Source organism: Apus apus, chromosome 11 (assembly GCF_020740795.1).
Source record: "Apus apus isolate bApuApu2 chromosome 11, bApuApu2.pri.cur, whole genome shotgun sequence".
In the NCBI taxonomy this organism is placed as follows: Eukaryota; Metazoa; Chordata; class Aves; order Apodiformes; family Apodidae; genus Apus; species Apus apus.
The window spans coordinates 20,404,493-20,420,532 of NC_067292.1; the positions used below are offsets into that span (position 1 = coordinate 20,404,493).

A 16,040-nucleotide genomic window follows, 5' to 3' on the forward strand; every position below is an offset into this window, starting at 1 on the left:
CAGATAAACACACAGGCTTCAGACTCACTTTTGTTGGCAGTGGGCATTCGTCAAGCAGCAGTGTTATAACAGCTGGTCCCAGGGGATCTTCTAATGGAATAACTCTAATTAAAGACTGGACAACTTCCAACCAGCCTTCATCTGTGAACCACAAAACAGAAGTAATGCTCAGAATTAACACTGCAGTGTTTGAAATACAGCCATAAATGTGAAGCGAGATGTTCTCAGAATTACACAGTGAGTTTACAGAGAAAAAAAACCAAACACAAAACAGTTCACTTTTTAAACCCATGTCACAGCTTGTAGTAGTTTAGAAGTTTAAATTCAAGAAGAAAAAAGTTTACAGCTCAGGTGTCAGTGAAGCCCTCTTTTGTTTGGAGAACAGTCTTGCCCAGGCCAGAGCATCCTGTGGTTCCCACCAGCATTAGGAAGGAATACTCCTGGCCAGCATGGGCGAGCACTTTGTTCAGTGTGATACTCAAGAGCTCAGTGTCCAGTGGCAGCTCTGAGGTGTTAAATGCTGCATCCATGATGACACTGAAGAACTATTTCCTCTAGCCAGAATCACAGAGCTCTTCTTGAGGTCCCTCAGGTAACACAGACCCCGTGGGAACTGTTAGCTTGTTGTGTGCCTGGTTGGCTAAAGCAAATTTACTTTCCTAAGAAACAGCTCTCACTGTCTCATGAGCAGAGAAGGGCTTCTACTTGCAAGTAAACAAGAACCCACATTAAGATGTTAAACTACTACAGATTCAGATTTACAAGAAACTAGCGCCCTTAGAAGTGAAAAATATAGTCTGTACCTGTGTACAGGTGAGTGAGGCTGAAGAGCCTCTGTCCTCCCTTCACCAATGACAAGTAAACCCAAGTAACATGTTGAGGTTTGAGTTTTGTTGTCACATTCCACCCCAAAACCATTTTACTTAATTACTGTAACATCTAAAATCAGGTGGATTAATTTCTTTTGATCTAGAAATACCTTTCCTCAGACCAGTATACTAGGAGAGGAAAAAACTGAGCTAAACCAGAAATCTGGTGGAGGTCTCGAGCTGGGAGAATGGAACATGCTGGAATAACTGTCTCAGTAGAGACTAAGGAGAGAAGAACCCAACAGAAAAAGTATGTACGACTTGCCAGGACAGGAGGACAAGAGTTTAAAGCATGTCTAGATAACTAGACAGGCTGTTTCTGCCTCCCTGCCTGCAGACATTCCTGATGGCTCAGGGTTTAAAGCCATGACAGGGTGTCTGGCCACCCCACGGCTGCTCCTGTGGAGCTCATGTCAGAAGCTCAAAAACCTAAGGCAAATGCAGTGAGCCCAGTGCAACCTCTGAAGGGCAGGGCTGTGCTGTGGGTCCCACACCCCTACAGCCACAGCCAGACACAGTAGATGCCAAGTGTGTGTTTTTCTTTGCAAAGAAAAGAGGGGTTTGTTTGCTTAGGAGTCACAACTGCAATGCCCCACATGGTGCCTTGATACCTGTTTCTGCCATTTCATGCAACGTGATCATTGAATAAGGAGGCTCCTGGTCACTGCAAGAGATATTACACAGGTCAAAAATTATGCAGAGTCAACATAATACACCAGATAAAATGATGATACACAGACAGAAAATTAATCCGGTCAGTATTTAACCAAAGTTACACAGGCTAGGCTAATGCCACTGGCAGCTCTGAAACACAGCTGGGATCTGAGCCTTGTTCTGGCCTCAGGCCAACAGCTGCACACCTACCAGAGCTGATCAATTAAATGATCCTTATCTACAAGCTAACCAGAGTGCTTAGGCACTGTGCTGTTCATTAGCAGGGTTCCTTGGAGTAGCAGCAAGAGGAACACATGCCAGAGGGCCTGAAGTGAAGCACAAGGGACGTGGCTTAAACATGTTATGTTTTTTTTCTCCAGAAATTCTCAGCTAAATCTAGAAATGTATTTTAAAAACCCCACAAAACTGAAAGGCAAGCCACCCAACAGCATCACAGACTTCCAACTTATTAAGAAGAGCTGTAAGAAACAGTTAAAGCAGTTGAACAGAAGATGTTTAACCCAATGGACTTTCTAACATAGAAAAAGTTGAATTAAAGCAGTTCCTCAACTTGGTTTGCTGGGGCAATGGCAAGAACCTCTGGCTGGTGCTTATCTGAGCAGCCACTGCTGAAAAGCCCCTAAAGCAAGAGCTCAAAACCCTATTCAGTGAGCATCTCCAGGTCCAGAAAAAGCTTATGCAGCAGCATCTCGTAAGTGCTTTATTCAGTGCTACAGAGGCATTGTGAACTAACCCCAGGCTGAAATAGGCTCCACACTCCATTTCTACCACACAGCCCTGACATGAAACCAGAAATGCTAAATACAGATGAATTTGAGAAAATTTCAACACAGATTAATCATGTAGATAGTAAAGCTACATCCTTTGGAGTGATTAATGATAAAATAAAAGTGTTAGTTTTGTCTAAAAAGATAGGATTTAAATGCATGCTTTTCTTACCAAAACATTAACACACTCAAATATTTACATGGTGAAGTTTAAATGAAGTTTACATTTTTATATTACCATCATACTGGAAACAAATACTACCCCCCCATACCTTTGCCTTTTTTCTGGAAACTAATCTGCCCAGCAGGACAAAGCAGTGCAAGCAGAATCACGTCCAGAGAAAGGATGTAAAGACTCAGAGAAAGAAGAAAATAAAAAACAAAACCCTAAGTACAAGTAAGGATTATGAAAAAAAAAAAAAAAAAAAAAAGGAGGAAATTGTTATCAGCAAAATTTCTGACTCTGTCCCAGGAGCAGGTGTCAGCTCTGAGCAGAGCTCTGTCTCATTGACTGGAAATGAAGTGGTTAAAATAGCAAAACATTCCCTCCAGAACACACCTTCCTTCCTCCTTTCAAAACAAAAGGGTCATTCTGCTGGTTTCTTAATTTGGAAAGCAGAACTTGCTATCAGCTCCAAAAATTAGTACTTATTTATTCTGAGAAGAGGCAATGAAACTTCTCTCCTCCCCTTCTAGCAAGGTGTTGCCTCTAGATACCAGAGGAAAAGGACAGTTGTCAAGATACTTCTTAGGTCTGAGCTTTGAGATTTGGGTGAAACAAACACGAAACCCAACGAGAAAACCAAGCAGCAGTTCGTCGCAGATCACAGCGTAACAACTTAATTTCCAATTCATCTCACTCTCCCCAGGTATTAACTTTGAATTTGGAAAAAAATTGTCAGAAAAAGGGTTTTGCCTTCCATTCTTCACACTACCTTTTGCTGTTGTTGCTGTACTACCACACTGAAGCCCGTTTCCAACCTGCTGTTACTTACACCCCTTCACTCAAGTTTGACCTGATTCTTGCACATTTTTTGACACAGATTTGTCAGAGTTCTGTTTTCAAAACTGAAACATCAGGCTCTTGGAGGAACAGGTGATAATGGAACATACTTATTCCTACAGTCCCCCACTCACACTGAAAATCAAGATTTCCAGACATGGATTATTTTTTGCCCCCAAGTGAGCATTGCTATTTAAAAAGAGCTATCATTAGCTTCAAGTGCAGGAGAAAGACTCCTGAGATTTTTTTTCAGACACATTTAGATGGTTTGCCTTGTGAACAGACCCTCCATCATTCAGAGTCTTTGTCTTACCTGCAGCAACTTATAATATGTAGCTGTGTCTTATCAACTGCCTTAAGGGAAACCAGTACATCAGTACAGCCCATTTTGGGGGGCAAGACAGACATTGGTGTAAGGGAGTGTGTCTAGCAGAAGGCTTCCAAGATGGTTGAGGGCTGGAGAACAAGACATACAAGCAGAAGCTCAGAGAGAGGGGGTTGTTCATCCTTAAGGGGGGTAGTAGAAAGGAGCAGCAATCATACTGCTGTTGCAACTCTATCTTGGAAGTGCATAGCAACAGGACAAGAAACAACAGGGATGTGTTGGACCATGGGCAACTCCAACTTTTACAAATATTTGTTTATTTAAAGCATGGGGATGGTCAAACACTGGACCAGGGACCCGAAGAGGTGAAGGATCTCCATGTTCTGAAGATGTTCAGCACCTGGCTGGGTAAGACCCTGAGCAACCTGCCCCAGCTAGACCTGGGTTTTGAGGAGGAGGCTCAAGTCAAGAGGTCCTTTCCAACCCATGTGATTATGTGAGTCTAAGAAAGTATTTCACTGGAGTCTGTACAGAAAAATACAGTAGTTTCAGAAATGTCTGAAACAGGACTCCAGGGTCAGTGAAATAACTGTGCTTATTGTCCCTCAGCAGTTCAGGAAAGTGCTTACAAGATTACAAAACTGATTGCAAGACCCACAGGAACAGGCTCAACTATGCAGAAAAGGGTTGTGAAACAGCTCACAGGGTTGGACTGAGGGGAAAGGGGAAGGCCTGTGAGATGAGGGAGAGACTTTTAAAAAAATCTGCCATGATTTTAACCTCATTATTTGAAGACAGACCACAAAATAAAACCTCTACAAGAAAAACCCAAACCCCTTAGATTTAAATGTTCAGGGAAAAAAACCCAAACGTGTCCTGGTATTTCCATTGAAAGTACTTTACAGCAGGAAGGCAAACTCTTCCTCTGCAGGCACGTTCCAGAGTCAGGATGCAAGTATATGAATCAAAGCTGAGCTTCATCTACCTTAAACACCAGCTTTAAACAACCACCTTCAAACACCACCAGAACACTATGTTACAACACTGTTCCTCCTTCTGTTTTGGCCTTTCCAGGTCCTAGCCTGCACCTGACCTAACTTCACTCACCACTTGGCAGGTCCTTTGAAAGCTTTGTAGAAAGCAACACAAAACAACAACAAAAAATAAAGATGAATCCATAAACATCCCCCACACCCTTAAGGGATGCTTTGAGCATGCAAGGAATGCAACACTGGGATCATGAGCTGCAGAGTCACAACATGCAGTCTTGGAAAAGTAGTCAGGACTGGAAAGCAAACCTCAGTCTGTTTATAGAAGCTGACAAAGATCAAAGCTCTCCCTTTTTGCTTAACCATTTCCAAAGAAGTAAATACAGCCTGAAAACAGCAAACTTGCACAACCACCAATTTTTAGGACAGAAGTGCCCCAACTTTGGAGCATTCATTGCTTCCTAAACTGTGTATTTATGTCAGGTAAGAAACACTGAGCAGGCTCCTCATCCCACCTGGGTGAAGGCACATACAGGAACTGAGAGAAACCTCCTCAGCTCCTGGAAGAGCCTGTACCTGGGCAGTCAGGAGCTACGTCTGTTACCTAGGGAAGGTGCTCTTCTCCTAAGCCTCCAGATGGAAACACGTGGCTGCTTCAGGGAGGGTCAGGTGCAGATCGGTGAGAGGATGGAGTCACAGTTTGAGAGAAGACAAGAACATTTTCATTCATGTTGAACTATTCCTTGAGGAGGTACTTACTTATCTACCAACGTCCGAATGACAGCCAGTGTGTCCAGCACTAGCCCATCCACATTCTGCTTTTTCCTTCTTGGTTCATGAGGCCCTCGACCCCTCCTGGGTGGACGGACAGGGTCCCTTGGGTGGCTCCTTGCTTCAGGAACACGTGCTCTGCTGTTCTCCCTTTGCTGGCTCCGAGATTCCACGTTGTCTTCTGCTCCGCTGTCATCGCGGCAAACACAGGAGTTGCCCATGTTGCCAGCCCCCAGGAAGTGGGGAATGTGGTGCTCTAGCGCCAACAGGACACCTTGGAAAAGGCTTCTGCTAGCATAGAACACAACCAAAGCAACTACGATCATCTAGAAAGTTTTAAGAGCAGTGTTTGTGTGGTCCTGACTTGTGATCTTTTTGCATTGTAAGCGTTGCTACCAGCTGGAATGACTGGGAAGGTGGAGACCTAGTTTCCAATAGAATTGGCTGTAATACGCATTGGTCATCCAGAAGGAGGTCTGAAAAAACAAACCCAAAAGAAAAGTCAGTTTTACTATTTCTAACAACAACAGAATCATTCCTATTTCAGTAAACAGAAGCAATCTTGGTGGATAAAGCACCTTGTAAATGTCAGGTTTGCATCTGCAGGGAAGGGGAAAGGAAGGAAAAGAAGGAAGAAGTTCACTGAGTAAGTAGATCCCACCCACCCACTCTTCCTGTTTACACTATTTCCCATTTCTTCCACAGTTTCTGGATACACATGGACAACTATGTCCTTAAATCTTTTTACCCTTTGAGTGGTAAATATAAACAGTTTCATTTGTTCTTTGCCCTTTATAAAGGGGTACTGCTCAAGCCACCCAGCTGAAGGCTGCACATTTCAGGTTCTCCTTTCAAATCAGGAATATTCAGTATCACTTCTAGACAGACTCCACAAAATAGCAAAAAATCCTAAGACTAGTAGCTCTTTACAGTGGTTGCTATCTCAACAAACAACAGATGTAACAGTGAACTGAGTGTTGGGTCCACCCAGGCATAAATGTGTGTTTTTGGAATGTGCCAACATCAACTGGGTTATCAACCAAAGAAGCACCAAGTACCAACTCCAAGATCAACAGGAATTACAGACACCATTTTAATGCCTGCAAATCTAACTGGGATTTTGAAAGGGGTGTTTTCTCTGTGCTTGTTCAGATCTGGCATCAGCCCAGTTCTCCCTGTTTGGGAACCAAGACTCTCAGTCATTCTTTTGTTCCCAATTCAGATGGTTTGGGTCAAACGCAGGCCCACCAGCAACTGAGACTGTGGGGCAGTCTCTCCAAATCATTAAACTGAGAATGTGAGCAAGAGCAAAAGGATTTTAAAGCCCATTTTATTACAAGTTAGTTTTTGAGCCACAGGGTGTATTTCTATAGAACCAGCAGCTCTAGGGAGGTTCTCCTCCCCCTCTACTCTGCCCTAGTGAGACCACATCTAGAGTGTTGTGTCCAGTTCTGAGCTCCCCAGTTCCACAGGGACTGGGATTTGCTGGAAAGAGTCCAACAGAGGCTACAAGGATGATGAAGGGACTGGAACACCTGCCTGATGAGGAAAGGCTGAGATACCTGAGGCTGGTTAGTCTTGAGAAGAGAAGACTAAGAGAGGACCTGATTAATGTCTACAAATACAAGCAGGGTGGGTGTCAAGAATGGGCCAGTGTCTGTTCAGTGGTGCCTGTGACAGGACGAGGGGAAACGGCACCAAGTGACAACACAGGAAGTTCCACCTCAACATGAGGAAGAACTTCCTTGCTATGAGGATGACAGAGCCCTGAGACAGGCTGCCCAGAGAGGCTGTGGAGTCTCCTCTAGACACTTTCAAGCCCCATCTGGACACATTTCTGTGTGATCTGCCCTGGGTGATCCTGCTGCAGCAGGGGGGTTGGACTGGATGATTTCAGAGGTCCCTTCCAACCCAAATGATTCTATGATTATATAAAGTATCAGCTAAAATAAAGCCCTACAAAAAGCTTCATTTCTCTACTTATGCGCTTCAAGCATGTGAGAATAAATATCTTTTAAGACTAAGCATGTGTGTTTATTTTAAGAATCAAGTTTAGCATTTAAGTTAGAAATGATAGTGAATATCCTGCAGCAGGTTATTGCTGTTCTAAAATTAAATAATCTATTTAACAGCAGACATGCAGCACCATAAAAATCAAAAGAAAGTCAAAGACCTTTCAAACATGAAAGGCCCCCCTGCCACCCGAGCCCTGCAGTCACTGGCTGCCTTGTGGGACAAGAGAAGAACAGGATTTTTGGGGAAGCCAGATCCTGGCCCTATGAGCAAGCCTCTGGATGTTCAGCTGTCACTGTAAAAACACTTCAATTGCTCCCACAGGCTCTTCTGTAGTTTGAAATGTGTTCTCTTCTAGCACAGGGAAAAGTTCAGTAGTAAGAAATTAACTGAAGGGTAACTAGAGAAAAAAAAAATCCCTCAAGGGATATTAATAGCCAAAAAAATGAAAGGTTTTGACTTCTGGTGCAAGAAATTCCTAAAGCACAGATCATTAGAAAGGTTTTAGCATCACAACGTGCCTGCTTCACTCTGTAAGCAGCGTGACCACAACAGGAGGTGGCACAGGGGCTCAGGATCCTGCTCTTCCAGCCTTGAGCTCCTCAGTCAACAAGAAACCAGTAGATGCGACTTACATAAAAGGCAAATCATGTCTTCCTAAGGAAGAACTATGTGTGCTGGTTTGGTTTGGTGGGATTTTTGGTAGTGGGGGAAGGGCCCCAGGGGTGGCTCCTGTAAGAAGCCGAGAAGCTCCCCCTGCTCCAAAAGCAGCTAAGGAGCCATTAGAAAGAAAATGCATGCACCTCTGCCATTAACATACGAAAGGACTGAGAGAAAAGGTGAGCAGAGTGAGCACTCTAGGGAGAAGGGCTGAACTAGACAGGTGAGAGACAGTGCTGGGGTGAAGATCCCGTGGTTGGTGAGGAAGAAGGGGAAGAAGGTGCCCAAGCAGAAGTTTCCCTGCAGCCCATGACGAGATGGCAGCTGTGCCCCTGCATCCATGGAGGAACATGGTGGAACATTCCCTGAAGGCTCCAGGAGGGAGGAACTTGGCCAATGGACTCAGATTTTGTGGCCAGTGGATTTGCTGCCCATGGCCTGGGATGGTGCAGCCGTGGAAGCCCCCGGGCAGGGGAGGTGCCTGTTCCCAAAGCCCCGTGACTCTGCGGGCAGCGCTGGAGCAGCTCCGGGGCTGGTGGGAAGGGCTGATGGAGCAGAGGTTGGTGGAGGACTCTGCCATGGGAGGGACCCCGTGGGGAGCAGGGCAGGACTGTGAGGAATCTTCTTCCTGAGGAGCAAGGAGCAGCAGGAACCACCAGCCTGTGACCTGACTAAACCCCATCCCCCTGTGCTGCTGGGGGAAGGAGGGAGAGAAACCGGGAACAAAGGGATTTGGGAAGAAGGGAGGGGTGGGGTGAGGTGTGTGAGCCCTGCTCTGGGGGTGTCTGTGTCCTGTGGGCACTGATTAGTGTGAAATTAAATTATTATTTTTCCCCAAGTTGAGTCTGTTGTGCCTGGGACCTTAATCAGTGAAGAACCCTCCTTGTCCTGTGTCTCAACCCAGAAGCTTCTGGTTGGGTTTGTCCTCCCCATCCAGCATGTGTGTGTGAGGGGGGGAGTTGAGTGAGAGGCCACATGGCTGTTCCCTTGTTGTGTTGGGCCCAAACCAGAACAGCAGGTATGAATCCAGATCATTTAAGGTCACTTTAGTAACATACTACTAAAATGTAAAATCAACACACGTAGAATCTGAATTGAGTTCAGCTCTTCTCTAACTTGAAAAATGTTAACACAGTGAATCTACCTTGCCACCAAAACACATATGGAAAAGCTGTATTTTAGGTATTAGCAATGAGTAAAAAGCTACCTAAGGAAACAAAAATAGACCTAAGTCAAGATTCAAAGTGATTATTGAGACCTGGGTTTTCTGGTTGACAGCTTAAAGCATGATTGAAACACCATCTGCTGAACTCATCCGTAGGTATGGTCAGGAGCATGTGGACTGGACCTCCTGGGGCAGAGGTGGTTGCACCTGCTGGGCAGCACCGGGCCAGGCTGTAGGGTGGGCAACTCTGCTTTCACTTTAGGGAGCTTCACTGGAGAGTCCCTGCAGAGAGGGGTGAAAAAAAGAACAATTTGCTTGACAATGGGCTCTGAGGTAGGTGTATTCCACCTCCTCCCTACACCGACATCCAGTCATAGTTACTTCCAGCCACACCCAGCCTTCACAAGGGAAGATCTTTCAAGGAACCAGTCTGGCATCTGGACTAGCCACAGTTCCAGAAACCCCAATTTGTTTGTGCAGCCTTGGTACTGCAGCCACCACAGCACCAAGGGCAGAGCAGTGACCAGCTCCTCCCCTCAAATTGCTGGTTACAGGAGGAAGGGAAGCAACAGTATCTGCTCTGGATCACTCTCAAGTAGAGTGGAGACAGCAGAAAATAAGATCAAGTACACCATAAAAGTTGATCAGATAAAGGGGAAAAGAGAAATGACAGGATAAACTCCCTTTATTTAGCAAAGAGCTGAGTTTGACAGCACTTGGCTGTTGCTCACCATCATGTACAAGGAGTTCACTGTCAAGCTCAAACTGAAATTAGGAACATAAGGTAAATAGTGTATTTTGATAGATCCACCTTGCAAACCAGCTTGTCTGAGCAGAGCATGAATGCATGAAAAGAAGTTCCGCAGTGCAAAGGGAAAGCTTTTTTAATAAAAAGTCTTTTAAAACCAGACTGCATTTGAACTGGCATTATTTTAAGGACAGCTTTACAAGATTATAGTGAACAGTGACTTTAGCATCAGGCTGCAGTGACCATCCCAGCTGCCTCACTCTCAAAAAGGTGAGGACATCAGACCAGCTCAGGTCAGCCACAGGATGGCACAAGGAAACAGAGGAGAGGAGGGAGATGCAAGTGATGAGCATGACCAATTCTGCTTCTGTCCAAACTGGAAGACCACAGCAACACAACACAAAACCAAAAGCACTTTGCATGTCATGAACAATGAAATATATTTGTTTCAATAGGAGGCAACAATCTCCGCATGCAGAGATGGAAAGAAATTTTTAAATCCAACTTCAAGCTTATTTTTTGCAAGCCCTACTCTCAACAAAACCTGGACACACAAATGTGATGTTTTTAATGGCAAAAACCCTTCACAGGGGTGTCTGCTTGCAAATTCTGTGCAAGGAAAAGAGAAAGAGTTTGTTGGGGCTTTTTTAAAGACTTTGTCTAAAAAGAAGAAAAAAAATTCAAGGAGCAAAACAAAGTATTGGGACAGACCAAGATAAGCCTCCTGTCCTACCTGGCAGCAGATACTTAAAGCTGGGCACAACACCACACCACAGCAACAGGCTCTTCCCTCCTGCAGTCACCCAAGCATCAATTGCTCAGTCTCCTGAGACAAGAGCCACGTGTTTGTTCTTCTATTAAAACACAGCTAAGGAAGGGAACTAACATTTCATAATCCAGGATTGAAATATTTTTTTGGTAGTTACACAGCTAAGAGTCACTGTAACTGCTTTTAAAATTTAGCAGTCTTCCAGTATAATGTTGTGACCCAAAGTTAGTTTCCCTGAAAACTGTGCTATGGAAGAATTTCCACACCCACATGGCTTTCTGCAAGGGCAGGGAGTGACAGGACAAGGGGGAATGTCTTTAAGCTGGAAGAGGGAGATTTAGGTGAGACATAAGGAGGAAATTCTTTAGTGTGAGGGTGGTGAGACACTGGCCCAGGTTGCCCAGGGAAGCTGTGGCTGCCCCATCCCTGGCAGTGTTGAAGGGCAGGTTGGATGGGGCTTGGAGCAACCTGGTCTGGTGGGAAGTGTCCCTGCCCATGGAGGGGGTTGAGGCTGGATGATCTTGAAGGTCTTTTTCAACCAAAACCATTCTATGATTCTATGAATTTAGTGCGATTTGTGACTTTTGTGTTTTAGTATCACATCAGGACACTCTAACCCACATCCACTAACAGCCAGCACCTCAGAGACACCTAAGCACCAGCACAAGATCAAGGAGCAGAAACCTCTTGCCTCCTGCCAGGGCTACAATGACATTGTGCAAACATAATTTCCTATACAATTAGTGCAAGTTAAAGTAGAACTAAAAGTCTTCAGATGAAGCAACTGAGCGTGAAAACACCAGTTTTGCACTTCCCTGAAGAGGAGTTTTTTGATAAATTTAGAAAGCAAGAAGACAAGGAAAGCTGTTCACAACAGCAGCCAGATTTATAGAAGTGATAGCACTTCTACTTTACTTTCAAATGGTATTTTAATGTCAGGTTGACCCCACGTTTTTAAATGCAAGAACAGGTAAGGGCAGCAGGCAGCACCTGCTGTTGCACACACAGGGTCATCCATTCACTCCAAATTCTGATCATCAGATGCTACTTTGGGGTGCAGGACTATGAAGTTGCCAAATATATGATCAAAATGTAAGGTTCGATTCTCTAAGAAGCACCAATACCCCTCACCCTGAACAGATACTGTGGGAACAGCATAGGACACCAGTGTCCAACACCTCCTCCTTGACACCAGAGAGCACCCACAGGACACCCACCCAGCAGCCCCCCCCAGCACATTTTCCCCTCAACAAAACACCAGGTTCAGAACCCCTTTGGGCTGGACACTCCTCCTGCAGAGGAGAACAGCAGCTTCTGGGCCACCACCTCCAGCAACAGCCTCTGAGCCCTGCACAGCTCCACCAGGACTGCCCGTACTCCACACGCCTCCACTGAGGCCGTCCCCACCGCAGCAAGGCAGCTGCTCTCCTGGCAGGCTGAAGGACCTGCACAGATGTGTGAAGGAGATGCAAGCTGCACAGACTGACCAACCTGCCACAGCTGCAAGTCCAAGTGAGAAAGATGAACTCATCAGCCATCGAAATAAATGCTCCTGGAGTGGGTTTGCACCTGCCTGGCAGCAGGGATGCCCAAGAGAGGCCTCCTCTCCATCATCCGACAGAACACACCAATGGAGGAGGCAGCTCCAAGTGGCATTAGCCTCATTTTCTCTGCAATGAGCAACCCAAGAGTCAGTGATTCATCCCCTCAAATATTTGGTTACAGCCAACCATAACACTGCCTCATGATGGAAAATGCCTCTCCTTCCCATGAAATGGAGCGTGTTGCCAAGCAAACAAAAAACCTCATGCACGTAAGCATGTAAAGAAGGTTTCAGCTCCTGGAACCACTTTCCCAACTTCTGCCACCACAACAAGAGCAACACCAGCAGTTTCTCCTCTCTAGAGCAGAGTAACACAGGAGCTCAGTCAGGAAACTACACTGTAAGGTTGACAGCTTTTCAAAAGCAAAACTGCAAGGGTTTTGGGCAGCAACTTCCTATTAAGGAGATAAAATAATTATAAATATTTTCCTCAGCATATCTTTCCCAAATAAATGATCCTTCCCAAAAAGGAAGAGATGGAAATATTTGTGATGCCAGTCAGATGAAAAGTTCAAACTACCACAAGGAAGAAACAACTAGGAATGGCTGCAAGATAATCAACTGCAGTACAGGAATAAGAGGGAGGGAAGAGGCTGTTTGCAATGACAAGCTTTTGTACCATGGAGAGGACATCAGCTTTGGAATGATCAGGTTGGTGATGAAAGCCAAGAATTCCCAGTAAATGGAATACAATGGTAACAAGAAATTGAGACTTGCTCAGATCACACTGAGGTCACAGAGTCACAGAGCAGTGAGAGTTGGAAGGGGTTTCTGATGATCATCTACTCCAGCCCCCCTGCTAGAGCAGGATCATCTACAGTAGATCCCACAGGAACATGTCCAGGTGGGTTTGGAATGTATCCGGAGAAGGAGATTCCACAACCTCTCTGGGCAGCCTGTTCCAGGACTCTATTAGTCTCACAGTGAAGAATTTTTTCCTGATGTTTGCCGTGACCCTCCTGTGCTCCAGTTTGTGCCCACTGCCCCTTGTCCTGCCACTGGGCACCCCTGAGAAGAGTCTGGCCCATCCTCCTGACACCCCCTGTAGCTATTGACCAGCACTGATCAGATCCCCCCTCAGTTTCCTCCTCTCCAGCTGAGCAGCCCCAGCTCTCCCAGCCTTTCCTCACAGGCAGATGCTCCAGCCCCTTCAGCATCTCAGTGCCCTGGGATGGACTCTCCCCAGTAGTTCCTTGTCCTTCATGAACTGGGGAGCTCAGAACTGGACACAGTGCTCCAGATGAGGCCTCACAAAGGCAGAATAGGGGGGAAGGTCAACCTCTCAACTGTAAAACTTGCAGTACTAAAGAGAAAGGGTGACTTGGTGTCCATGCAGCACACCCAAGAGGTAGACCGCAGGGTCAGGAGGAGCAAGTCAGTGCTTGGTCAGTTATTTTGCATGTAGCAACCCAAAATCACATTGTGTCATCTGAAGCAAGCCTCTAATTTAATTCTATTTTCTTTAAAAATATCCCAGAGGGTTAAGACTACTGTCCAGACTCAATGGGAAACATTTACTGGCATGCAGTGTGTCACCACTGCAGGACACAGCCATTGCCACAGTTATTTGCTTTCTTGCTGGCGTAAGAGCACCCAAAACCGAAAGCAGACTGACCTTGACCCTGCCTGCTTCACATGAAGGGAAAGAGACTGAGCACCTCAAAACCTTTCCAGCTTCTGTCACCAGTGAAAGCCCCCAGGCTTGTGCAGGGCTTATGCAAAAAACTGGGCTTCAATCCTGCAGTCTTTTCCAGGGAAGTCTAGCTTTGCCAGAAACAGAGTAGTTGAAGTAGTGATCTCCTCTTCAAACTTATGTGACAATAGCCAAGGAGGAAAGAAGAAGCAGAGACCAGCTGCCACCACAGTATGTTGGGTTTTTTCTGTAGACTCACTGTGAAAGTCACATTTTCTAGTCACTTGCACCTTGAACTACTTTGACTTTTTACTTCCCTTAAATCAGTTTTTTTAAGGTGATGCAGGAACACCAAAATCGCAACAATTTGCAAGGCAAACTTTAAGGTCTCACTTCAACTAGTGTCTCCAAATTAGGCCTGATAAAGGGACTCCTGCCCTCCCCATAATCACAGAATGTCAGGGGTTGGAAGGGACCTCCAAAGATCATCAAATCCAACACCCCTGCCAGAGCAGGACCAAAACCAGGGCAGGTCACTCAGAAAGGCATCCAGACAGGTCTGGAAAGTCTCCAGAGGAGCCTCCACCACCTCTCTGGGCAGCCTGTCCCAGGGCTCTGTCACCCTCACAGGAAAGAAGTTCTTCCTCATGTTGAGGTGGAACTTCCTGGGCTCCAGTTTGAGTCCATTGCCCCATGTCCTGTCCCAGGGCACAAGTGACAAGAGCTTGTCCTGCCTTCTTGCTGCCCTCATGTATTGATAGACATTCATTAGATCCCCTCTCAGGTTTTCCCTTACCTCCGGCAAAGGAGACCACTGCCCAGGGCTCCTCAAGCACCTGAGTCTGTTCTGCTACAGCTCTGGCTGAAAGAGAAAAAGAAGCATTTACCCCCTCCCAGCTTCTTCTACCTCACAGGTGATGATTTCTCATTTCACCATCATTGAGGTGGAACAGCCGTTGGTACCACGACCTGCAGAAAACCTCAGCTGCACTTCCACACTTTGAATGTCTAAACCACTCATTCAACACTGGCATCAACCACGCAGAACAACTTCCCTGTTCCCTTCTCCCCAGACTGGAGACAGCTCATTACATTTATTTCCAGAGTCAAAGCAAGGCTTCGAGGCAGATTAACATGTCTGAGATAATAATCTTTTTTTTTTTTTTTTTTTAAGAGAGTGGTATCTGACAGCTCTGAGGAAGCTGAACAAGACTTGCCTCCAGCAGGCTGACGTGGCAGGGCTCTACAAGCTCAGCAGTTGCCCAAGGAGCAGAAGATAATGCACAGAAGTGGCAGGAAGAGGAGAATGCCCTGCAGATGGCAGGGAACACTGATCCTGCAAACCACAGGGACACAAGCACATCAAATCAAATTGATTAGCTACAGCACATGAAGTTGTGGCACAGATGTTCATTTGGAGGCTTTTACATAAATCCTTCCGTTAATTCAAGCTAATCTTCCTTGTTGCCTTGAAAAGTTACAGATGTTGTCAACAACAAACGACTTTGCTAAATGTTGACAAAAACATTCACAATATCAGGATTCAAAATAAAAAGCACTAAGAAATTCCAGAACAGACAGGGCTGGGAGAAAAGTGCAGCCTCTGGTCCAGAAATGCAGAATTGCAAAGAAACCCCACCAAAAATCCAATGCATTTCTTTCAAGATTTTCTAGTAAATTTAGTAATAGTCCATCCCAGAAAGGAGAAGGCTTTACCTACATTAGGATGCAGACACCAATGGAAGAGTTCTCTTACATTACATGGAGATCAACTCATGGAGTCATCTGCAATAATACATCCTGAGTTCAAAACACCTCAGGCATGAACAAAAGAAACTACAAAAGCATTTTGAGGGACAAATCAAGAGACTGAGCAGCTCCAAGAGAGACACCCCACAGTCCTGCCACAGGAACTAGATCTCGGGCTAGCGCAGAGGCACCTGGGCTACTGAAAGATGCTTCAAAAGCGGGGACTGCTGGGGACGGGCAGATTCTCATCAGCAAGTCACCAGCTTCATGGAACAGAGACAAAAAGGTGACAACCCAGAGT

General features: G+C 45.6%; 1 protein-coding gene across 1 annotated transcript in view; it reads right to left on the reverse strand.

Moving 5' to 3' along the window:
- The window catches only part of RSPRY1 (ring finger and SPRY domain containing 1), a 45,350-nt gene that overhangs the window by 22,318 nt on the left and 6,992 nt on the right, over positions 1-16,040 (reverse strand). The window contains exons 2-5 of the mRNA XM_051629371.1: positions 9,331-9,519; positions 5,388-5,875; positions 1,481-1,533; positions 29-141 (exon numbers count right to left, since the gene is read on the reverse strand). Coding sequence (XP_051485331.1) covers positions 29-141; positions 1,481-1,533; positions 5,388-5,725 — 504 coding nt within the window. The 5' untranslated portion in view covers positions 5,726-5,875; positions 9,331-9,519. The remainder of the gene's footprint in view (positions 1-28; positions 142-1,480; positions 1,534-5,387; positions 5,876-9,330; positions 9,520-16,040) is intronic.